Below are 26,375 nucleotides of genomic sequence, written 5' to 3'. Positions count from 1 at the left end.
AAAAGCTAAATATATCACGCAACTCATTTAACATGCACAGAAGGAGCCGTTAAATTATTTCAGTCCCATTACTCAAAATGTTCAGAAAATTCCTCTGTATTAGAGCCAGTGCAGGATTGGCTCTGCAGCCAAGTGCATCAACATAAATGTTGAATTCCTGGGGGAGATGCATGTTACTTAGGGAAAATATATGCCCAGACATTGTGGAGCCCCTTCTAAAACAATTCTAATTTTGTTCAAACAATGGGATCAAATTTTCAATCATGTTACCCAGCATCTCTGCATCTGTAAGGCTTGTAGGCAGACGTGAAGGTCAATAAGTTGGTGATGTATTTCTAAAAGATTAATACTTTCTGAAATGCAGAAGTGGAAACTGAGGTTTTGCATGTCACTTGCTAATTTTGTCTTTACCTACATGGAAACAATCTCTGGTGGTAACCATATGTGTTGCCTCAAAACTGTTTGAATTGGAGTAATTATCAGAACAAATGGTGTCATTGGATGATATTAGTCTGTTTGTGTTCCTTCTGTCTACTCAGTGAATCGACATCGATACAGAGTTTTAGAAACATTTGAAGCATAGTCATCTGCGATTCCATTTTTATTTTAAAATATGTTTAAAAATGGATCTAACCTTCCTACTTACCTAAAACATACCTTTAGATCGACAGTTTTCCAATATGTATTCCTTATCCAGAAAGGATGTACCCATTCTCTACCTAGTCTTTGAAGTGTATGGATCAGGAATGGGTATGAAATTTTATCAAGTGTATTTTTGGCATCATCATTAAGATGATCATATGGTTTGTATCATTTTATTGATGACACAATGTAGCATACTCATGGATTTCTCACTATCAAGCTGTTCATGCACTCCTGGAATCTGGTAGATTCATATTTAATGATCAATGTGTAGTCCAGTTGCATTTTATGGAGATTTGAATTTTCCAGACTTGAAAACTTTGATATAACAATATAAAGACTCTGTACTGAAAAACTTGTTCCATTTCTAGCATGCAAAAGCCGTAGGTGGCAAAGGTACAGTTCTTTTCCTCTTTGCTTTAACTCGAGGACACATTTCTCTAGTTTTTCTTGTTTTCAAATAAAATGACATCTATTTAGGATCGTCTAGGCTGAACTGTCTTGAGCCAGTAATCACAAGAGATGATAACGATTGGGTGATCTCTATGTGCTAGGGACTTGAAGTTGGGTTATTTCACTTAATAATTACAGAATCCTATCAGGTGCTGCTATTATGATCCCTTGTTCACTCAGGTGCTGGGAATTTCAAGGAATTTGGTCCAAGGTGACACAGCTACAGGGAGTGAGGGTTTGAACCTGGGCTTGTCTGTCTGCAGAAAAGGCCCTATCCCTACTCTGAGCCATTCACTGTGCTCCAGAGTCACACTCAAGTCAAGTGGCTTTGCTAAGAGGAAACTTACTATTCTCCCAGGACTCTGAATATTGACCAGTTCTTGCAGATGTGTTTCCCTGGCTAATTTAGCTCACCTTCACCACTTGTAGCAGAGGAACAAGTTCATTAGGTGTTGTTATGCTTATGGTAGTGATACCCCAGCCTTCATTAGAACTTAAATGTGGGCAGCACGTTTGATGGGGAACATCAGTAAATGATGGCACTGGAATCTGAAAAGCAGGTGCCACAAGGAGCAGTTTTCCATGGACTTGGATGTCTGGTGGTCTAGAGGAATAACCCTGCCCGGCACCACGGACACCCTGCAGGTATCCAAACAGGCCACGTAGGCTGAGGCTTGAACCACAGCTAATCTGAGTCTTGGCAGAACACCTAGTGATACTCCCAGAACAGGAGAGGACAGGAAGATCTTACGATGTACTTCAAGGCCATCTGCCACTCGCCCCCCTGTCTCTTCTGGGAGACTGTCATGAGACCATTTCCCATCACCTCCCAGGTTCTGATGAGATATGGAACATTCTGTCCCACCCCCTGCAGAAAAGACCTGCAGCCTATAAAACCCCTTCACTGGAACCAGGAATGGGCTCCTCAGTAACAGAATACCCCACAACTTGCTCTGCAGTCACAGGGCACCTTTTGTTTTGCTGTCGTCTTTTCTGGTACATGGGACAAGAAGCAGGGGGAGCTGGCACCTTTTGCATGTCTTCCTTTCTTCTGTTATGTAAGTACTCACCTGTCTGAATCTAAAAGTGAATCGCTGTAACCTCACAAGTTGAATCACTCAGGCCTTAACTTTGGCCTTGCCCTGGCTTGTGTGTGTGTGTGTGTGTGTGTGTGTGTGTGTGTGTGTGTGTATGAGACAGGTGGTACCCGAGCTTGCCTGATGGTGTGCTCATAGGGCCCTGAGTTCTATGTGCCCAAGAAAGCCTTTCCAGCTCTAGCACTTTATAAGGCTGAAACACCATCAATGTGGGCTATAAGACCATTCCTCCTTCTACCCTGGGCAAAAAAGTGTGTGGGGAGGAGGGGAGGTCCTTCTTATGCAACAGATAGAGCTGAGCCTAGAAATCAGGTGGGATTTTCATTAAAAATGGAGCAACATCACCTGTCAACATTTTAGTTGGGCTGAAATTGTCAGATGTGACCATTTTGCATAAACAAACTGAAAGAACTTGTGAATTCTTTATGCATCAGCATAAAGGAAATCTTATCTGCTGTGGCAATTCAGGTAAGCAGCCCTTTGGGCAGCCTTTCTCACAAAATGGATTGGAGGAAGAGTTTAAAGCACTCCAAGCTAAAGTGCTGTGTTCCCAGCAGCTGAGAATTCATAGTGTCTCCTATGTAAGAATTGGTCCTTGCCCCCACAGAGTTTAATGTGAGGCACAGTGGCTGTCAGGAGGCACAATTTGTAGTGCATTTAACAGCAACTTAATATTTCAGTTGTTTTGAAGATTTTCCATAGATAGAGATTAATGGACCAACTCAATAAAGGAGTTCTTTACTTAATCCCTTAACAATTAGGAGCTGATGTAGAGAGATAAGTAATGACGTATCCTCTGTGATTGGGGGGTACTTTGGAGGTAACCACAGGTGTTTTTTTTTTTTTTTTCCTCTCTAATCAGCTGTGGTTGCTCTCAGAAGCTGAAGGAAGTCTGAAAGGGACAACCCCAAATGGAAAGCTTCATGGTGAGAAGTTGGCATTTCCTCATCAGTTAGGAGCAGAGCTCACCAGGTGTCTTCAGAAAGAAAAGTTGAGGACTAGAGACACCCCTGCCCAGTAGCCAAGGCCTGAGTGCAGAATCAGAGCCTGGGGAGAATGAAGGGACATCCATCAACATAAAGAGGCAGTCTAGTGGAGGGTGTGTGTGCATGCGTGCTTTGGGCTTTGGTAGAATTTGTGAAATAAATTCAGTGGCCTCTCAGAGTGGCTAAGAAGACTTTGGATGTCACGATCATCAGTGTCCCAATTCAGTTGATCCTAATTCTGACACATTTCTAGAATATGGTCCCTTCTCTTCTCCATCCTCACCTGTCTCTGCCTTGGCCTGGGCCACTACCCTCTGCCACCTGGGCCACTCCAGTGGTTTTCCTGACACCTCCTTCTTCTAGTCAGTCTTTGCTCTCAGAGGTCTCTACTTCTCACCTTCCGTGCTCCCTCCACGCCTCCCTACCCCCACTTAAAAACTTTGGTTGCCCCCCTCCCCATTTTTAGAAAAAGGCATGGCCCAGTCTCACCCCAACCTACCTCCTTAGACTCTTCCCTTTTCAGTAACACATGTCCACACATAATACATTCAAGCCAAACCAAGTGGCCCACTCTTGTAGAAACTTCAAGTCTTTTGGCACCTCTGTCTATTCTCCTTAGGCTTCTCTCCTTTCTGACTCCCCAGGCAGTTCATTCTGCCTTCAGGGCATTGTTGGAAGGCCAGTGCTTCTGTGTAGGCTTCACTAGCCTTTCTGGGGAGATGTAGACATTCCTCCCTCCTTACACACCTCTAGCATCGAATTACAACATTGTCATTATTTGCTAATGAAGTCTTTGTCCTTGCAAAAGGGCCAGCTTTTCCCGGAAGGGACCATATCATACTCCTAGTTGCTTCCCTATGACTATGTTTCAAACACAGTCACAGCAAGTAATAATGACAGTAACTGTATTGATTGACTGCTTACCAACCATTTTACATACATAATCTCATTTAATCCTCATACCAACACTCTGAAATAAGTACTGTTATTGGCCCCATCTTATAGATTAGAACACTGACGCCATAATAACTCCTCCAAGTCACACTGGGTAAGTTTTAGACCTGGAGTTCAAATTAGCAGAGCCAAGCTCCACAAATCTGTTTGCCCCACAAATATCAGGCCCAGCAGATGGTCTTGAGTGAACCCCTATTAATCCACTTGAATGACTCTCTGTTGCTCAGTATGACTCAAAGGAAATTTGTTCATGTTGACTTGTACAGTCCTACTGAAGAGCGCAATGACAAATGTCAAGATCCCCACTTGGAATATTTTTTTTAAGACAAAAGATTCTCTTTTCTCCTTTGGAATTATCTCAGCATTTGTTTTCAGGTCCAGGTGGGTCCACTGGGGGTGCTGGTCTTCTCTGAGGAAATCCACTCTTCGATGTTTTTATACCCACACCCCTGAAAAATGATACCGTAGCGTTATGGTGTGTGCAACATTATTGATAGCCATCGGAATTCTATTAAGCAATTTGTCATTTGCATGATAACATTGGGTTTCCCGCATCAGGAGAAAATTATATAACCCAGAGAAATATACCAAGAAAATGAAAATCAAATTCAAAATAATGACCATGGAGCAGAAAATTGGTATTGTGCTGGATTTATGTGATCAATTCTAAGGAAGTCCAAGGTTGAAGAGGTGGCAGTTTGATACAAGTCAATAGTCATATATATCAAGGTGCACACTATTAGCTTTGGCTTATGTATGCAATATAGATATAAATCCATACATACCACCTGTACATCTAGAAAAAGGATATTTGTTCTCTTCTTTTTTCCTGCCATTGCCTTTTATGTACTCAGCGCTCTGTCCACACAGACTGGCATTTCCTGATCTTCGAGTTACATATTATTTTATTCCCATTGCAGAGAGGAGTAAACTGAGGCTCAGAGAGGTTAAATAACTTAAATTTAGCTAATTAAATTCTATGCAATATCCTCGGAGCCAGAATTACCCCTGAAAATAAGACTTGAGTAGATGAGTTATTTTATACTATGTTCCTCTAATCCCAGGGTGCTCAGACACCACCCCCCGACACCCCAAACCCAACTGGGACCAAAGCAGCAATATTTTAATATCTTTTTTCATTTGGAGTTCCTTGTGAGATTTCATTGGGCGGGGGAAGGATTTAAGAGAGTTTGAAAAACATTGGCTTAACACAAGGGGTCAGCAAACTTTTGTATGTAAATGCCCAGGTAGTAAATAGTCTGGGTTTTGAGGGTCATATGTTCTCCATTACAATTACCAAATCCAGCCATGGTAGCACAAAAGCTTAGCCAATATGCAGATGAATGGGCATGGCTGGGTTCCAGTATGACTTTATTTATGGATAATGAAATTTGAATTCCATGTAATTTTCATATGTCATGAAATATCATTCCTCTTTTGATTTTGTTTTTCTCAGCTATTTAAAAATGTGAACACCAGTCGTAACTCACAGGCAGTGTAAGAATGGAGGGAGGCCTGGTTTGGACTGAGGGCCTCAGTTTGCCAGCCCCTGGTCTATATCCTTCCTAAAGGAACCCCCGGCTCTCTTTCTAAGGAACCAGAATAACTTTACCAGGTGCTCATTTTATGAACCCCCTTCTCTGATCTGCATGGCAGAGTGCGTGATCTAGTTTAGACCGAGGCTGTGTGCACTGGGCTAATGAGCCCCACCCAATAGGTCTTAGGAGACGTATAGTGTATAGTCTAGAAATTCAAACTGTTTGGCCCTGCATTGGCCCTCAGACTGTGCTTTTCCAGGATTCCCAGCAATGTGGTCATGGAATCAGACTTTTAAGTTAAAACCTTGAGAAAATTAAATGCATCTTCTCCCACGAAAGAAGCCTGAACACCCTTACCTCAGGGAAACAGAAGGAGTGCTTTGAAAAATATCACTGACTCTTCCTCATCGCCTGCCTTGCTTACCAACAAATGATTCAGTGCTGCAGAGACTACAGAGCACTAGGTAGTAAAATATATAATTCCCTGACTAATTCTAAACCAGTCATGTTTCATTCCTCCCAGCCTACTTTATGAAGAGAAAATGCCCTTTAAGGAGTCAATAGGGCTAAGTTACTATTCTAGAAGAGGGCCCACAGTAAGATGGCATCTAATTTTTGTTTCGTGCTTAAAACCTGAGTGAAGCAGTACCCCCACTCCCCACCTCCATCCCCACCTCTGCCACTGCACATTGTGGACAGCAGCACTGGCTCTATCTCCAACACCATTCCAAGTGCAAGTTCCCAGTGTGGACTACAGAGGGTGAGATTCAGGCTACCAGATGGAAGCTACAAGAAAGCAGAAGGCAATTCCTAACTGGTAGAGCTTTCTAACAATTAAAGCTCCTGAATAATAGAAGGGCATTGCCTGCTGCCCATCAGACAATGGCTTATGGCTATGTGGTAGGGATGTTGTAGATATCTCCATTGGATGGCAAGGTGAAATAGATAACCCTTGCAGGCACTTCCAACTGTAAGAGCCAGGGTCTATCTGCGTGTCTGTCAGTCACCAGCATTGCAGCTCTTTCCATGGATACTTGGAAGCTGGAATCCAGCCAGTATCAAGTGGTGCTCCTGATAAACTGTCTTCCCAGAGGGTTACCATTTTGTAATTCAGAAAAAGGCACAACGTAGGCTTGCAACCTACATGTTCAGAGTTCTGAAGGTTGCTTCTGAGCAAGGATTTTGGATCAACTAAACAGCCTCTGAAGCCCCAGCCTATTTTTTTAAGTTTATTTATTTGCTATGAGAGAGAGAGAGAGAGAGAGAGAAATAGAGGGAGAGAGAGAGGCAGAGAGAGAGAGGGAAAGAAAGAATGCCAAGAAGGCTCCATGCTGCATTATCAGCATGGGGCCCAACATAGGGCTCAATCCCACCAACTGTGAGATCAGGACCGGAGCTAAAATCCAGAGTCTGATGCTTCACCAACTGAGCCACCCAGGTGCCCCTGAAACCCTGCCTTTTATACAAAGGTTAGAGCCAAATGTGTATTGGAAATTTCTCATGAGAGTGGCATGCCCAAAGACAAGGTGCTCAAAGTCAGTACAACTTCCAGCGAGGAGCCATCATTGGCCCATTTGTCTGGATCTGCAGGTCACTCCACAGATATAAGGAACACGATATCAAGGCCACTCTTTAACTCTTCACTTGGAAGTGTGTGTTTCCTCTTACAATAGGCTTTCAAATCTCCAGGGGATCTTAAACACTCTGGGAGAATCTCAAGAAACCTCAGACAGCCATGATGGGTTTAGAACATTCTTGCAGAATAAAGCCAAACACTGAAACTTTCCAAACTCCTTAAGGACCTCTGAATTATGCCTCAACTGGCATCCAGTAATTCTTGCTATTTGACACCTCTGTCAGCCTTTGGGTCGTCACCAGAGCTCTTTGTTTTATTGTTCCAATCTGTAAAGTACCGTTTCTGAGGCAATAATAATAGCAGCAATAGCAGTAATAACCAAGAGACAAAGAACAGCTACTTATATTGACTCCTAGGTGGTTTGTAGAAAGTTTCTTTTTCTAATCCTTCCCAAACTCTCCAAAGTAGGTATTATTGTTGCTCATTTAAACACATGAGAAAATTGAGATTCGAAGAGTTTTATTAACTAGTTCCAAAAAACAAACCCATTAGAAAATTCTGTATTTGAACTTGTCTGTCTCTCAAGCTCTTGCTCTTAAGCCAATGCTGTGTCAACAAAAGGCTTCATTTACATAGAGCCTTCTGTAATAGTGTTCCAAGCCTTCTATTTTTTCCTCTTCAAAATCACCTAAGCATTCCACTATGTGAAGTAGCAGGGTTTATAGAGAGTAACGTCATGATTTTATGGTTATAACTTGCAGAGGGCCTGTCCCATCATAGTATCCTGGGATGTCTCAATGCAAAGAGCCCTCTGAGGTCACCAGGTTCATTTTGAGACCCAGAGAGTTATGACCTTGGACACAACTGTCCCTTCCTTCCTTAGTGCCCCCACAGTCTTCTCTTTGCCCATTCTATCTCATCTGCCCCAAATTTCACTATTTGACCTTCTATGAGATCATTTCTTCAGGGCAAAGATTTGGTTTTGTTGACAGTTTTGGGGACAATTGTATGTCTTGTTTTTTAAAAAGATGAATATTTATTTTTATTTTTGAAAGAGAGACAGATCACAAGCAGGGAAGGGGCAGAGAGAGAGGGAGACACAGAATCCAAAGCAGGCTCCAGGCTCTGAGCTGTCAGCACAGAGCCTTATGTGGGGCTCAAACCCATTAACCATGAGATCATGACCTGAGCCCAAGTCAGATGCTTAACCAACTGAGCCACCTAGGTGCCCCAGGACTACTTTATTCTTAATCATACAGAATTGATATGTCATGGTAAAAATAAAAACCAGAGAGTTTTCTGACAAAGACATGAACTACTGGATCCTGAACAAACATCTTGAATTGCTGAGGAGGCCTCCTTTGTTGTGCTTTCATCTAACTGAAAAGCAGGAGAACAATTATATTTTAAGATTACCCACACAGGCGATTTTTTCACACCGATACCCAGTGTGTGATGAATTTGTCTATGCAGTTGTGACCTCGTGAAAAGAACTTACCATTTTTCTGCTGAGAGTACCTTAACTGCAGTGGGTGTGAACAGTGCTGCTATAATAATTAAATCCAAAATCTTTCATAATCCTCCTCTTTCCCTAGAGTAATGTTCAGTATTAGCTATGGGTGGAAATGCAAACAAGTACATGTATATTCAAGAATAAAGCTTAATAGGTCAGTGAAGGAGCCTTCCTAGTTGCTTCCGTGACTTGTGTTTACCAGGACTTGAATATATGCATCCAATTGTCCTTTATTAACAACCAAATCCACGCCAAGCTTTTTGCATAGTGGGGCAGGGTGTTTAATGTCAACTGCTATGGATATTGATTGCCTATTTCCAGAATTGTACTTTGGAAGGCCTTTCATCTCCATGTTAGAATCACATAGAGTTGGTTGGAGAATAAGATAACTGCTGAGTCCAAGACTGAATTCTGGCTCTGGTGTGCTAGTTCTCCCTGGAGAAAACCAACAAGCCCATTTCTGGCTTCAGCTTTAAGACTTTGTGAGATGTTTCCAGAGTCACCATAGAACACCATGAAGCTTACCTTCAGGTTGTTCAGCAAGTGAAGATGAGAACAGAGTCTCACTAATACTCTGCTTGTGATTACTTGTTAATGGTATTCGTGGTGTACATTATTTCTAACTATAATGCTATATTTCCAAAGTAATGATACCCTGCCTTAATTTTGTGCTTTCCTAAAACATTTCACATGCTTTCATTCATATTATGTTCACCACTGCCCCCAATCTGTGAAAGAGTTTAATTATTATCCCATTTAACAGATGAGGGGCACAGATAAGGTTCAGAGACAGAAAATGCCTTTCCCAAGATACCAGAGTTTATGATTAGCCAGCACTTGAATCCAAATATCTTGAGTCCATGTCAGTATGTTTTGTGGTGTTTTTCATTGTTGATGCTGTTGATTTTATTTAATATACCATCGTTTGTAAATTATACCCTCTAGATATTCTCAAGTTCTGGCCAGAGACGGTCTGAGTTCCACATTTGCCTTCATGACTTCCTAGCCTGCGTAATCATGAACAAGTTCTGTACCTCTCTAAGCCTCACTGTTTCATGGAAGATAGGGCCAATAATGGCTCCCTCCTTCATAGGTTCCAAATTACAAGCTTCTGGTCAAATACTTGGCTCTTTCCCAGACACATAAATGAGTCTTCTGAATGGAAGTAATTGTTGATCATTTATTTTGTTCAACACTTGTGTGTAAATTAACACATAGACATTGCCCACATGTATTAAGACACGCACACACACACACATAGACACACAGAAAATGACACCCTTTCTGACCACCGTAAGCATTAAAATATTTGATTTCTATAGCTTATGAGAATGACACAGTCTTTGTTTGCCACAATGTGTTATCAAGAATTATTTGTTGGAGTCCTAAGCCTGCAATTGCAAGAAATGTGAAGATACATTTTGTCTTCTCTAAGATCTTCAAAATATCCATTAGTCTCATGAAGGACAGTCATAAATCCTGCAAGTTTAGTTTATCTGAAAGCAACTCTAACAGCTATCCTTCCCACCAATAATACTTTATATCAGTCTTTGTTTTTCAGACCTCAGTGAACATGTCCTGGTCTAATGTGGCTAAGCATGGGGGGGGGGGGCGTGTTTTCTTTTAAGAGTTATTGGCTATCTACTCTGACCCAAATCTCTTTCTGACATTTGAACATAACTTCTCAGATCATGTATTCCCTCATTTATCAAATTAGGAGTTGCCTTTTGCCTTCCAGTGTCCCTTCTGGAAAAAAACACACAGGTAGAAATCAGGAGATGGGAGTTTTAGGACTGGCTCTCACACAGCTAGCTCTGTGACCTTGAGCAAAGCGGTGGGCTTCTCTGAACCTTTCTTCCTTATCTGAAAAATGAGAGTGATAGACTGTCATTTCTGGGAAGACAGAAGGGAGTAAGTGGCAGTAGCAGCCCACATGGGAGGAAGGGGACAGTCAGCAGAAAGCAGTACAGTGATCCAGCTGGAGCCGGGGGTGGGGCAGAAGGAAAAGGTGTCCTTTCTGAGATGGGGTTCTTTCTAGAAAACTCTTACAGAGGAGGTGGGATCTGGCTGAGCTATAGAGAAAAAATAGGATTTACAGAGTTGAAGAAGGAAATTGTAGCCTGGGAGCTAAGCCTGATTCCGAGTCTGGAAGCAAGAAAGAGCAAAGCATGCTCAGAAAATGGTAATCAGTTCAGGGAGGGAGGCCGGGATTGCACTCATTTGAAGGCTGGGAGCGAGGTCTAAAGTTGCATTTAATACATAAAAATATTAACACCGATTGGTCTTGGAAGGCTATGTAACTGGAATTTTAAGATAATAAGTCACTCTTCCTGCTGTAGCTCAGGTTTGGGGATAGAGCAGGTGGCACTGTAGGAACAAGAATCTCTGTGTGCTCGATAAACAATTTTGAAAGTGCCAGTTCATCATCAAAGTTCATATCTTTCAGGTACCTTGCCTTAGGAGAGAAAGATTTCTCATCCACATCATGGGCTTACATCTCTTGGATCAAATTTTACAGGAAGAGATCAGTCATATATCAAAAGGTTAATGACGAGTCATTTCTCGCCCAGCTATTTTGTGGCCACAGAGCTGCCACAATGCGGAGGGCACTGCAAGGCAGTGGAAGTTCACTGGGCCTTCTGCCTCTGTCATCCAGAGAGCCCCAGCAGGCCATGATGGCAGCCTCTAGAGCCAGGGGCTCTTACAATGCCCCCGTTCTTTCATGGGCGACTCGGAACATCTTTTCCTGTAGAGATCCAGTGTCACGTTCCGTTCCACAGTGATTGATCAGTACATTTATTACACTTTCAGTAGTAAAAATATATAGACTCCAGTCATCTCTGGAGATGCTGAAATAGTCCTTTTTTTTTCCCCTTGATTTAGGGGAAGGTAGAGAGGGAAGATGTGTGCAGAGTATGACATAAATATAAGAGCTCAAATATCTAATTAGTTGAAAGAATCTTGGTTCCCTGTGCACCTTTGACAGAATTGCAGCTGTCAGATTGTAGCTCCAATATTTTATCCTCATTGCAAGATGTATCTGAGGATGATTTAGAAGAGACGCTTTCTAACACGAACATCACCCTGCTTTTTTTGTAGGATGCTTGAGGACGACCTGAAGCTGAGCAGCGATGAAGACGACCTTGAGCCAGTGAAGACCTTGGCCACTCAGTGCACTGCCACTGAACTCTACCAGGTAGGAAGAGCTTCGGGCTTGGGTGGGAACCTCGGGGGAGGGAGCAGAAAGAACGGGAATGCGTTTGCCATCTACAAACCTACCCTCTCTCTGCTTTATCTCTGGGCTTTGGAGGGAGGAAAAGAAGCAGAGATAGGCATGGTGTTCTGGAACAGGTTGAATCAGCTCACAGTTTCATTCAAGCTACAGAGAGGAGAGGCTGAGCTCTTGAACACTGCTTCACCCCCTCCCTCCACTCCCTTGCCAAACGCACAAACTGGTCCTCAGTAAGCCAGGGACTGTCTTTCCCTCTCTTGGACTAAGTAAGCATAATCTCAGGTGAAGTGTAACTTTCCTTTAGTGACTCCACTGTGAGGCTCACAGCCCATGCTTATTAATTAATTAGGGTATCAATGAGAGTGCCGCACCCCCCTTTCCCAGGTGCACCAGTCAGAGCACATGCTGAGAATTGTCACCCAGCATCCTGTAGGGTACACAAAGCTTCAGGCCAAAGGCATGTGGCAAAAACTTGCTGCTGCTCCATCTTTGTCTGCTCTGCATTCTAAGTATTTACTGCCCTTACCGCCACATGAGACAGCAGACATGTGTTTGCAGCATTTCCAGTGAGACTGGACTTGATGGTTTGAAAAGGCCAAGTACCATTCACGAAGCAGGAGAACAGCAGCGTAGTGTGTCGAGGCAGTGATGCTTGTGCGTTTTCTCTGTGACAGGGCTGTCTCCCAGGTGGGCTCCGCCTGGGTATGGTTATAACCTTAGATCAGGAATGCGGAAGGGTTGCCTTGTTTTAAAGCTGATACCTGACCAAGTTGTTTTCTATGGTGAAGTTGGCTAAGTCAGGAAAGTGAAAGCAGACTGTTTCAAGGGATGCTAGTTCACTGCTTTGTCAAGGTAATTGTCAAGTACAGAATTCCAGGTTCACTAAATATTTTCAGAAGGGTTGGCAAAGAGAAGCTTGGGAAAAACTCCCAAGGCTTGCTTCCTCCACTCTTATATACGGTTGTTGACCACGCTGGAACTCCTACTGTTTGGTAGAATTTTAAAATTGAAATCTTCTGCCATGGTATGTGGCCAACACTTTACTCTCCGTTACTTTCTCCTCCTGATTCGGCTTGCGTTTTCGGTAATATATAAAAATTGCATCTTTGCGCTTGGGTACCTCGTCAAGGACAGGCACCGTCGTCTCCCAGAGGCTTGCCGTCTCTGTCCTGGATGCAAGCCGTCCCTCTCCTCTGTAAACCATGGGCCATGCAGAATGCACACGGGAATTCCAGTGTCTGTTATTCCTGCTTTCTGCGTTTAATATACCAGTGACATGCATTGTGTTGGTAAATCAAACAAAAAATCGTAGATCATTGACTTTGACAGATGCAACATTACTTTTTAATGGGGATGTTTAAAGCGGTAATCAACAATAAGCGAGAGTAGATTTTGTGCATTGACTTCCTCTCTATGGGATTACCTAAATGCAGTCTGCTTTTTAGCTTCCCACGTTGTTATACTCTGTATTTACCTGAAGGATTGACATCGAGTCTGTTGGCCCAAATCATCTGGGTTTTTAGGATGTGTGTTTGGTGACTGCGTGAGGGCTGAGACCGCTGGATAATCCTGGTTGGTGCGTTGGAAGCTTTCTTTGGCGTGCTGCCCTTAGTCATGCCTCTACCAACAAAGCTTCTCATTAGAAGGGGAGCTTGAACCGGGAGATCTAAGGTAGGGCAGAATGACAACTTCTTCCCCCTCGATGGGCCCAGGAGGCAAGAACTAGATGCAAGGTTATAAATGTTTATAAATGAGCCCTCGGTATAGAGTTTGAGGATTCATTAAAAGGCAGGGAGGCTAAAGACCAAGAGAGAATGTTTGTGCAGGAGAGGACATGATAGCATGAAGCAGTGTTTGCTGACCTCTGGCTTCATGAAGGCTCACATTTGTTTTTCAAAGATATGTGCATCAAAATTATTTTCCTTTCTTTTTCATTGTGGCAAAATTTATAGAACATAAAATTCACCATTCAGTGCATTCATGAGATTAAACCTCCATCTCCAGTTCCAGAATATTTTCATTACCCCAGAAGGAAATCCCATTTACATGAAGCAATGATTCCCCGTTTCCCATCCCCCAGCCCCTGACAACTAATAGTCTAGTTTCTGTCTCTGCGGATTTGCCTATTTCATATAAATGAGTCGGGAGGTATGTGACCTTTTGGGATTGGCTTCTTTCACCTGCCATGACATTTTCTAGGTCATCCATGTTGTAGCAGAGATCAGTTACTTCATTCTTGTTTTATGGCTAAATGATATTATGTTGTATGGATTTACTACCTTTTGTTTATCTGTTCATCAATTGACAGACATTCTGATGTTTTCACCTTTTGGATAATATGGTGCTATTCTTTCAGTCTTGTAACTGGGACCATCCTGCTGCCAACAACATCAGGAGGTGAACTCAAGGCTCCCATTTATGGAGCCACTCTTGCTCTGTGCCTGATATTAAGTCAGGAGCTCTGTCTTAATTGAACCTCACCAGTAAGACTTATAGGTAGATTTGCACCCCCTGCCTGAGCTACAGAATTGCAGAAATAATTCTACTTGTGACAGGATGATGGGGGGGGCGGGCATATAAACAAATGCATCATGGCATTAAGTGATGTGTCCAAGTGGCCAGACCACACCATTGGTTTGAGCTGACGTTATGCTTAGAGACTTTCTCAGAACCCGGTAGCTACATTCGTGCAAACATAGTCCAAGAAAAAAATCATTAGCTTTCTGGAGGCGTTCTCAAATCATCTCAAATGTAATCACTGTACCTGGACTCACCTAAGGAGACCCAAGTTGTCCAGGCTTAGTGAGAGTAGATACCGGTGTTTTCCAAAAGCCCCTAAGACCTTACGCTGGGGTCTGCAACATAAAGAATCCCAAGAGAATGCATTTCCAATGCGTGTATGAAAATGAAACGCAGGATCAAGAAGTGTCGGTTTCCAATATGACATTTCAGTCCCAAGTCTCTCATCAGCAAGACAGCCCCTGCCCCCTGTCTACCTGCCACTAGTGCCTTCCACAGCAGTAATTACTAGGCTGGGTGGCCGCAGTGTACAAACCCCAACAGAACAGTTAGGATGTGTTTAAAGGCCAAGCATTATTCCTGCAAATGAGGAAATGGAGTATGAGGCTGGAATGGGAGAATTATAATATAGAAATTAGAAATGCCAAACGGTGAGCCATGGAGACGAAGGGCTGTTAAAAACAACAACAACAACAGCTTTTGAACAAAAGGTTTCATCTGCTAGTTACGCTTTAAAGTCAGGGATACACAATCACTTAGGCACATCGTTTCAGTGAAAAAGTGATCGTGATTGTACCCTGAAATGTTGGTTAAAAGTTTGTGTCTTTTATCCACATTCCCTACTGCATTTTGCTTTCTCAGTTGGGACTGTTTGGGAAGCAGATATGTCCATGGTGCCTGCTAAGGTGGTGTGGCCCTGTTTACAGTGTAGCAATTCAGAGCAAGAGTATCGTATGTAGTCAGATGGACACAATTTGAATCTGGCTCTGAAATGGGGGTCACAATAGCACCTATTTTATTGGGTCGCAGAGGATTTAGTGACTAAGTGAATGGATTTAGGCAAAATCATTTGACACTATGCTTAGCACATAGTAAGTGCTCAGCACTTTACACGATCATCAGTGTCATTGTCACTACCACTAATAATGGTCTAAAATGTCTCATATTCTTGGAATGCCAGCTGCATTACTTTGCGTTTGATTTTAAGGAATAGGATGTTAAAGAGAGCCACTAAATTAACTGCCTGGAAAACAGCCAGCATGTGGCAAACCTGAGTAAAAGAGTTCTGTGTTGTCCTAACATGTATTACCTGGGTGTGCCTGGCCATGAGAGTTACAAGTGTATTTGTGAAGAGCACGGCTTTTGGAATGGAGAATGAAAACGGTCCAAACACCACAAGCACTACACAAATCAGTGATTATTCTTCCTCGTGACCGTTTTAAACATTAATTGGAAGCCCCTTCTTTTGTATCCATTGGTACATAGATATTGCCCTTCATTTTGGCCTTGGTGTCCATTGGGATCTTCTAGGGACTGGACTGAATGTCCTCACCACCCTAAATGCCCCATAGGCATTCGTTGGCTACGAATACCCTTTCCTCCCCTTTGACCCCTGAGAAGTTTTAAACCAACATCACAGGGAGAAAGGCCAAGTTGCCCATGACACTGCGTCACGTCCTCCAGGAAAATTACACATCTCTAAACATGAGTTTTTCTTCAAAAGACTGATGTGGGTGGACAGCTGAGTCATACCTTTTGATTATACTTCTTACTTCTCCCTCACCTCGCCTTGGAGAAAGGCAGGGTATGTCGTGATGCTGTAGTCATATTGGCTTTCAAATCTCAGGAGCTTCATCACCACTTGAAATGGACATTGGACATTGGAATGTTTCAGAACAGTGTTTGAATTGTATACAGTATTTTGTAGTTAGTATCTACATAAACATCCGTGTTGCGGTATGCTGTGTGTTTAAAAGCTGGATATCACTATCATGATTGTGAGCTCCATGATGTCTGTCCATTACCCAGCTGACTAGTTTTAGGTCTCAGCCTCTGCTCTTGACCTCATAGATACAAAACCCCGCCCTGGCCTTCCCCATACAACACTTACTGAAATGCCATTTTCCAGCCAGACAGTGGGGCAGGCAGTGACTCTGGGGTGTACCCACCGGGGTTTGGCTGGAGCGGCAGGCATGGTCCAATCGACCAGGCCTCTCGAGAGTGTACACGTGTGCAGTTCATCCACATGTCCTCACCTTCAGTTTTCCTTCTGGTCAAATTTTTCTTCGTATGGTTCTTGGGACTTCAAGAACCCCTGAAAATGAGGAGTTAAACCTGGAATCAATTTTCATTTACAGCTGAGAGGCAGTTATTCATGCTGGCCTTGCAGCTCAATAAAAGATCTAAAGATATAGACCTTGTGCATCTCTTTCAATAGAGGCAGCCTAATCAGTCTCGAATGTTTTTTTAACAAAGAAATTGTATTGACAGGTTTATTAAAATTGCTGTCTTTAAAGTTTTAAGCTGCCCACAATTTGACCTAGTCCAAAGACTTCCAGAATGTTTGGTAGCCCGACTCCGGAGCTCCCTCCTCCATATATTGACAGAACCAGGTAAACATCTGCTTAACGTTTCCGCATATGATAATCACGATGTCTGATTGACGCAGCCCTCAAGTGCAATCTCACACTCTCCTGAGAGGATGGTCTGTGGGGCCCGGACTTTGAACCCGGCTGGATCGGGATGTGGCTCTCTCGAGCCCCAGCCATCCCAGACTGGTATTAGAAGCACAGACTTTAGACAGTGTAAAGGCTATAATGAAATGGGTATTGTTAGAAACTGCCTTCACGGTGTTTGAATATTAATATCATCTTGTTATTAATGTGAATTAGACCGAAATGTTAGAGGACTTCATTTAGCTCCATGAGAAGTTTAGCCAAGGAGTCCTGTGATGGGAAATGTTTGGTTAGTGACCAGGCTCAACTCTTTAGCTGAGATATAGCCCAGTGTGGTGGTGGTGCTTTAAAAACAGAGCAGAACAATTCAGGTTTGCTTTGAGCACAGAGGCTTTCCAATGAGTTGTATCTGGATATGTTATTGCAAGTAGCGCCTATGTACCCAGCTTTATTTAACCCAATCATTTTTTATTTTTCTGCCTAAGGATTGCCCTAGTACCCCTAGAGATGTGCGGTTCATTCAAAGCAGATGCCAGTATAGGGGGTGCACCTCAAGCATGTTAACATTTACAGAAATGTAGCGTAATGCAGCTCCTCTCCATTCCATTTTATTTTTTGACTGCAGATCACTGATTGCCTCACACACAGGTAGCTTGCTTTTTATCCAGGCTCTTGATTTTGGTTTCATATTGGCTTGTTTGTTTTTGTTACTGTTGGGCCAGCTCCCTGGCTAGGTTGTCCATCACTGGATCGTTGCAAATGAGTTGCATTCCACAGTAGCAGAAAATGTGAACATTCTGGCAGCTTTGGGATGTGTTCCTTATTCCTGGGATGCGTATTAAACTTTCAAAACATGGCATCCTCGTTCAATGAAAGCCCACTTTTAGGTTTCAAGTGTGCTAATGAAAAACGATGTAGTAACTTTCGCGCCCACTCTTAGGTGGCTCTTTGGAAGGCCGTGTGCTGTCATGAACGTATTCATTGTGACAGCAAATACCCTTCCCTGCTGTAACCTGTCCTCTGTTTTAGCCACAGTTCTCCCTCATCATGCTGAACAAGTTGTTACCTCCCCGGGGTTTCTTTGCATTTCCATTTACTTTGTTATCAGCAGAAAGGCTGGGGAAAGCCCCCTTCAGTAATGACATCAATATGGCACACACAGCAAGACAGGTCAGCCTGTCAGAGCTAGAGAAACAACAGATGAATTAGGATGAAACCAGGTGCAAAATAACTTTGATAGAGTCTTTTAATGTAAACAGTTTATCTGTCATTGCCTTTCGTTGAAATCCCCCACAAAATGATAGAGTTTGGGCAGTTGAGGCTACAGCATGTAGCTGAATAAAATGTGTACCTTGTCATACTCTTAACTATCCAGCAATTAGAGAATGAGAGGACATTTTAATTTATTCATTAAAGACAGGAAAGTAAATAGAATAACATATAAGGTTAATAGAATAACATTGGCCCTCATATTCCCAAGACTGTGTTTCCCATTTGGCCGTATTAGCATCGAGACCAGATTAATAAGAAACTGCTTAGGGCTTGTATGATGTGATTTTTTAATATGCTCCAGGCAAGTCTGTGACTGTTTAGAAAACCTGCGTGCTGATTTTTTTTGCATTGTAATTAGCTCTTCTACTTTTAGTAGCAAATATTTTGACTCGTAATCTCCGTAGATTGCCTTTTTATTGTAATCTCAATAAAATGCTTCGAGCACGCAGAGATGCAGAGAAGCGCAGCTGATGGCCAGATACTGGCCAGTGTCCACTGCAGCTGATAAATTCTCCGTGTCCGAGCTTTCCGACTGCAAAGCCACTGGGAGTTTAAACCAGACATTGGTGAGGGGGTGCTGCGCATCCTAAGAGCCAAATGGAAACAGCAATGGGTTTGATCTGTGATTTCAGAAAAGGTAACTCTCACATAGGACAGGGATGAGCATGGCCTTTGTTACACGGCACATATCTGTAAAGTACATGACAGGGCCAGTGGGGGGAGGGTAGCAGCCACCTCTGGGAAGCTGGGATCTCTAAATTGACTGGAATTGAACTTGCCCTTGTCGCTGCCTCTGGGGTGGTCCCGTCTCCACTCTCATCCCCACCCTTTGTTTGGTCCAAGCATGTTCTTTTCTTAGGCCCCATCAACGCCCCAAGTTGGGTCCCAGATCCCAGGTTGGAGCCTGTCTTGGAGTCATTAGCCAACAAACCCCAGGCAGTGTACCACGGGTACTGGAAGTTTACTGGAAGTTCCCAAGTCTTGAATTTAATCAGGGTTCTAGCATATACTAGAGCAATATGAACATCTTCAGTAAACTCTGGGTAATAAAACCCTGCCAGACTGAAAGTGTGAGATTTTGCAATTTATATGCTGGCTTTGAAAAATATACTGGGGGCTTTGGTTTAGGTCCCAAAAATGCTTTACTATCGTCCCCACATATCTGCCATCTGCTGGAAGAGCTACCAGGCAGGCTGCAAGGACCCAGGATGTTGTCCTGAATGGGAAACAGAATCTGATATATTCTTAAGCAGCGCTATATTTTTCTATTTATTTAGTAAAAGGAAAGAGCATAAGCATTTAAATACACAGAAGGGGTATCCAAACTTGAGATTAGCTACCAATCTAAGATTAGCCACTCAAAATTCAAGTAGGTGGGCAGATAAAAGCAGCAGACGCTTCCAGAATGTATGGGATGGCATAACGCATACTTCACAGAGTATCTCATAGGACTCTTTAGAAAATTACATATAAACATTTGGAAACTTGATAATAAATCTTGTTTATTGCTAATGGAGATAGACTCTGGTTCCGTAGTTAGCTGTGACTCATGTGTGTATGACTGCATACTTGTATATTGTATAGACTGCAATACTTGTGTATTAGCATATAGAATGCCAGGCTTGAAAATAACTGTACAGAGGGGCGCCTGGGTGGTTTAGTCAGTTGAGCATCCGACTTCAGTTTGTCATGATGTCATGGTTTGTGGGTTCAAGCCCCATGTTGGACTCTGTACTGACAGCCTGGAGACTAGAGCCTGCTTTGGATTCTGTGTTTCCTCTCTCTCTGCCTTTCCTCCATTTCCTCTCTCTCTCTCTCTCTCAAAAATAAATAAACATTTAAGTTCCTCCTAGTCCTCCTATACGGAGGACCATGGGGGAGAAGAAGAGGAAAAATAGTGGAAGCGAGGGAAGGAGGCAAACCACGAGAGACTCTTGAATGCTGAGAGCAAACTGAGAGCAGATGGGGGGTGGAGGGGAAGGGGGGATGGGCATGGAGGAGGGCACATGTGGGGATGAGCCCTGGGTATTATATGGAAACCAACTTGACAATAAACTATTAAAAAATAAATAAAAATAAATAAAACATTATGGATTTTTTAATAAAACTAAATGAATAATTTTTTTTTAATTTTTTTAAGGTTTTTATTTATTTCTAGGAGAGAGAGAGAGAGAGAGAGAGAGAGAGAGACAGCGTGAGCAGGGGAGGGTCAGAGAGAGAGGGAGTCACAGACTGAAACAGGCTCCAGGCTCTGAGCTGGCAGTCAGCACAGAGCCCGACGCGGGGCTCGAACCCGCGAACCGCGAGATCATGACCTAAGTGAAAGTTGGACGCTTAACCGACTAAGCCACCCAGGCGCCCCAATAAGTGAATAAATATTTAAAAAATTAAAGAAAATGATCATGGAGAGCCTTTATTCCAGCTGCATCATTTTGCCAATAAGGGCACTGAGGCACAGAGAAGTCAGTTGGTATTTGGTGTTGTGAGATAATAGAAAATATATATAGGGATGCATTAGTCTCTGGCCCTGGTTCCTCACATGAGTCTCCTAAAATCCTTGTAATTTCCTAAGTGATAAGAACAGTATGAGCATCTTTTGTTCTGACACTTGGTCTTTGACCCCAGTCGCTAACACAGAGTACCAAATCCCTTGGTATTTCCTGGGTGATAGGAGTGTTCTAATGACTCTGCATGGGCTCCTGGATGGGAGCTTCTCACCAAAAAGACCATGTCATGATTAGAAGCTTGAAACTTTCAGCCCTGTTCCCCCACTTGCCCTTGCCATGTGTGTGTGTGTGTGTGCGTGCACACACACACACACACACACACACACACACACACACTTCTCTAGAGAAGGGAGAGACCCCAGAAGTAGAATTATGAATTTATCATACCTATGTGAAGAAGCCTCCATAAAATCCCAATATTATGGGGTTTGGAGAGTTTCCAGATGGGTGAATACATCCACATTCCAAGAGCATGATTGATAAACCCCAAGTCCACAGGGACAGAAGCTCTTACACTTGGGACCCCCCCCTCCCCACAGACCTCACCTGTGTATCTCTTCATCTGACTGTCTGTCTGTCTCTTTTATCGCGTCCTTTAACAAACTGGTAGACATAAGTAAACTGCCTGAGTTCTGTGAGTAGCTGTAGCCAATTTGTCGAACCTGAGGAGAGGGAACCTCTGGTTTATAGCCAATCAATTAGAATGACAGGTGACAACCTGGACCTGCAATGAGCATCTGAAGTGGGAAGCGGTCTTTTGGGACTCAGCCTTTAACCTGAGGGGTCTGACACTGTCTCCAGTTAGAGAGTGTCAGAAGTGAGTTCAATTGTAGGACACCCAGCTGGTGTCGCATAGAACTGCTTGGTGTGGGACCAATCCCTCACACATCTGGTGTCAGAGTATGATGAGTGTGGTAGCAGTGCAAGAGTAAAGGAGACTCATAGGTGGAAGACTAAAGGGTTTTCTAATACAGGTATATGGATAATGATGGATGTAGTGTTCTCACCCAGAGTGTAACATGCTCTTAAGGGACAGAAAGCCCTGACTATACTAGTGTGCTGATGCTAAGGATGCCTCATCAGTGTTCGCTCCCATGTAGGCTGTAGAATACTTTCATATCATGGAGCACCTACTATGCCCTAAGAATATCCTTCCCATTTTCCTTCATACACATGGTAAGGAGAGAGCCTCTATCAGGTAATGAATGTCTCCCACCAAAAGACACATGTCATTTTGCAAGAGTTGTTCCTCAGCATGAGGGGCAAGAGATCTCAGGTTGTCAGGGGAGGGAAGAAAATTGAATTTTCAAATTCATCAACATCAGGGGAACAGAGTAACTGAGTGCCTCTTCCATTGTCCCTTCTAATGGGGAGAATAAATTCAAGCCAATGTTGAGATGCTGTCTGGTGTCTCCATATTTACTCCACTTAGAGAATGATTAATATCAACAAAAGACTCTTCTGAGTGAAACATGCTTCTTCACCAAAGACAGTGCATTTTTCATTAAGTTACAAGATAGCAAAAGTTTAGGTGTAAACAAAATCACCAGGTGACAAATGGATCTTGCTAAAGACACTTGAAAAACTCCTACCAGCTGCCATGTTAGCAAAATACACATGCAAGAACAAATACAACCTGCTACCAGGCTGCTTTCAACTGGCACTGGCAGGGTCTTGAATGGCAGGGTGGGTGAACTTGATCGATAGTTCGGTGAGCAGTGGGAAGCCATGAAGGGTTCTGAAAAAGTCACAGTCAAAGTGGAGCATAAAGTGGGGGTGGGTTGCCTGGGTGGCTCAGTCAGGTAAGTGTCTGACTTCGGCTCAGGTCATGATCTCGTGGTTCAAGAGTTCAAGCCTTGTGTTGGGCTCTGTGCTGTCAGCTCAGAGCCTGGAGCCTGCTTCAGATTCTGTGTCTCCCTCTCTGTCAACCCCCTCCCCTGCTGGCATTTTCTCTCTCTGTCTCTCTCTCTCTCTGTCTCTCTCTCTCTGTCTCTCTCAAAAATAAAAACATTAAAAAATTTAAATAGGGGTAAAATAGAAAGGCCAGCAGACCAGTGAAGGGGTACTGGCCATTGTCCAGGTGAGTGGGAAGAGTGAGGAGGGGAACAGTCTTCTGCTGGAAAACAGGCTCAGAAATCCACCCCATCAGTGCCACGCAGCCTCCTTCTCTCTGGGGTGTGAATTGCAGCCCCAGGTACATTTGCAGCACAGATCCAGATACAGACATCCTAGAGCTTGGCTTTTCCTCCAGCGCCCTTCTGTGCCCAGACTGGTGCCTGGGCCTGTCATCCACAGCTCATTTATCTGGTCAGTGTTTATTAAGTGACTGTTAGCTGCAAGATGCAGTTCCCTCCGCCTGGAACAAATTTCCTGCAGGCTCTGCCTGTCAGAATTCTATGTCTGCCCCTTTTCTGTGTAGCACGGGCCTACTTCATGTATGCATAGAAGACAGTGAGTTACATCAAAATGGGAGAAGCCCAGTACTCTAAGGATAGGGAAGGTGATTTTCCACGTTTCCTTCTGGGCACTTATCCAGAGGGTTAAATGCAGTAGGTGATATTTTCCTAAAGATTCCAGTCCCTGGATATACAGTTAGAAATTCAGGCAGGCATCCAGGTGTTGCAAAACGCTGAGTGACATTTTCTCCTCTTAATCTGCCACCCTGCTGTGCGCGTGAGCTGCCCGCGAAATCCCAGCCCCCCAGCCTATAGGATACAACATGAGCCTCTGGCTGTTTTACTCGTTCCAGTGAAATCTATTTAAATGCTGTAATTAAGCAATTCATTTTTTATATTTGGGCAAGTGTTCTCAGTATATGTCTCTTTAATTGATTTAATCAATTCTGGAGATACTGATTTTAGACCATCTGCATACTCTAATGATGAGTTCGTTTGTTAACAGAGGGGTTTTCTCTTGTGAACTTAGGTGATCGATACGATTTACCAGTACTTGCCACTAGGTTAAGGTACGGCCATGTCTCACAGAATAGCCCTGTGAAGAGTTAAAAAAGGGAAAATACAGAAACACAAACGCAATGCAATCAATGACTCTTCTGCCTTGTTTCCATAAGGCCCCACTATCCAGTTATTTAAAATTATTTGAAGGATTGACTTTTCACTGTTTTTTAAATCAAGAACTGTATTGAAGAGAGCCAGCTTGGGTATATCTGCCAACAGAATGCCAGGAGAAAAACACATAAGCGGGAGAGGCAAAAGCTATAGAGAGAAGTACTAATAGAATCACATTTTATGCTTGACTGACAGCATTATTATTGATTAAGGAAAAAAGCAGTACCTGAATACACAGCCTCAGAAAATGAGTCCACTGCTATAATATGTCTAGACCATCCACGTGCTCACATTGACAGTCTCACCAAACAGGAAACATACCGCATTGGATCTGTTTTCTGCAAACCTGGGGCCAGGGAGAAGGCATTAGCATAAGCCTGGATGTCACAGTTCAGGGCATGCTTCTTAAAAGCCCAAAAATATTCTCTCAGTTTTAAAAAATTAATGTAGTATACATGTTTGCTGGACTAGAATAATACCAGGACAGAATTACCTTACCAGAGGATTTCTTAAAAGGTAGGTAGATCCATCTATACAAGATGAGGGGAAGTGTAGGTAGCATTTTCTCCCTAAAGAAACATGGCGTTATCTATGCTGTGGAGGACGGGACTCAAGAGACGGCCCCTTTCTTTCCTTCCTGCTTTATTTCCTTCCTTCTTTCTACTTTCTCTTGATAGCTGTACATTCTGTGTGGTTCTTGTAAGTCAGTGTGGTCCCTGACTCACCTCAGCTTCGGTGTGGCCAGAGGAGTCTCTGCATAACAGAAAGACAAGGCTCTTTCTTAATTTTAGGAAGACAGATTGAATGAGTGAGCACCTATGAACATGTCCTCTACCACATCATCCCTCCTGAGGAAAGAAATTTGCTACTTCGCAGGATACCATGGGTAGTACGATGCTAGTAACGAGACAAGAATCCGTTCGTAAACACTCCTCGGAATGAGAGATGAGCCTGGTCTCCAGGCATATAATTCTTCAAGATGCCATATGACAGAAGAGGCTCGCCTCTGGTAGCATCCTCAGGGCTTCCCAACCCAGGGTCAAATGTTGGTGAAAAAGCAAAGCGCCCTCCTCATGGAGTGAGGCTGACCGGGTGGGAGGCTGCTAAGAGAGGAGTCACCTGGAAAGGAGGGAGGCTTCCTAGGCTTCCTTGTGGAACAGGGGTGGGGAGAAGGGAGGGAGGGAGACAGAGACATCTGAGTATTCACATGGGCACTTGTGCCCCCACGGCACCTCAGGGGCCCTGACCTCTCTGCCACCAGCAGCAGCCCCTGAGAAGGTTGAGGGCAGAGGCCTGTGTGAAGGTACAGGGCCTACTGGCCTAGGCATGTCAGGATCTAAACACATCAAAAATCTCCCTCGGGTAGGACTTGCCAGACAGGAGCATTCTGTTCGCCCCAGACCTGCTCCTTACATGGCAAGATCAAGACGGGCTCCTGTGATCCTCGCCAGAATAACGGTCATGAAATCAGCAAGCCTGTCAGCTCTCTGGCGGTGCAGGCATGTGCACCGAAGCCGGAAAGCAGAGCAGGCTGTGGTTTCTCGAGCACCGTCGTGGACGTTGGCTACTCATGACCGCCCTTGATGTAGATGGGGTGGAACTGATTATCTTCATTTTTAAAACGAGGAAACCGAGGCTTAGAAGTGTCCACCGCCTTGCTAATGTCATGATGATACTAAGTGGCAAAGCTGGGGCAGAACCTAGGCTTCTGGATTTCTAGTGGAATATATTGTCTAACATCTTCATTTATTGTATCATCCTTTCTTAGAGTGGAGGTGCCTTAATGGCAAGATAAGTATTGTGTTACGGAAACACAGCACAAAATAAGTAGAATATAGATTTTAGAGAGCATATAGACATTGCAAATTAAAGCAGCATGAGTGTTAACTATCTAGCCTCCATCTTCCAATCAGTTTAAATTACTTTTAATGTATGTTTTTAAACTCAAAATGAGCTGTAATCCCAATATGCAACCCTCTTAATGTGTGATGAATTACACGAGATCATTTCATTTTGATTCCCCTACTTTTGAAGGGTATCTCCCATTTTTACCTGGGATTGGTCTTTTCGTGTCCCGTCATTTCAGAGAAAGGGACGTTCTCCCCATGTATTTTGCAGACTACTTCTTAGACCCTAAAGACATAGATATTTTCCCCACAAATAATTCACTTAACTTTTCTTCAAAGTCTGTGAGCTGAATAACTCTTTGTATCATGCTTGAAACAAAGTCACATTGCAGTGAACATAAAGAACACACACTGTGAGCTCTGTCTCAGGTCTGGCACTCCCTGCAACCACTCAGCTTGGAGATCAAAGGTGCGGAGCACACAGGGGGATGTCGT

The 26,375-nt window shown here is 43.4% G+C and overlaps 1 protein-coding gene across 1 annotated transcript in view; it reads left to right on the top strand.

Annotated features, from left to right (window-relative positions):
- Positions 1-26,375, top strand: part of AFF2 (AF4/FMR2 family member 2) — a 312,864-nt gene that overhangs the window by 196,685 nt on the left and 89,804 nt on the right. Inside the window, exon 8 of the mRNA XM_039256031.1 lies at positions 11,859-11,955. Within this exon, the coding sequence (XP_039111962.1) occupies positions 11,859-11,955 (97 nt within the window). The remainder of the gene's footprint in view (positions 1-11,858; positions 11,956-26,375) is intronic.

The sequence above is a fragment of the Hyaena hyaena genome, unplaced genomic scaffold (assembly GCF_003009895.1).
Source record: "Hyaena hyaena isolate Hyena2069 unplaced genomic scaffold, ASM300989v1 scaffold_555, whole genome shotgun sequence".
NCBI classification, from domain to species: domain Eukaryota; kingdom Metazoa; phylum Chordata; class Mammalia; order Carnivora; family Hyaenidae; genus Hyaena; species Hyaena hyaena.
This window is presented reverse-complemented; position numbering and strand designations above follow the sequence as displayed.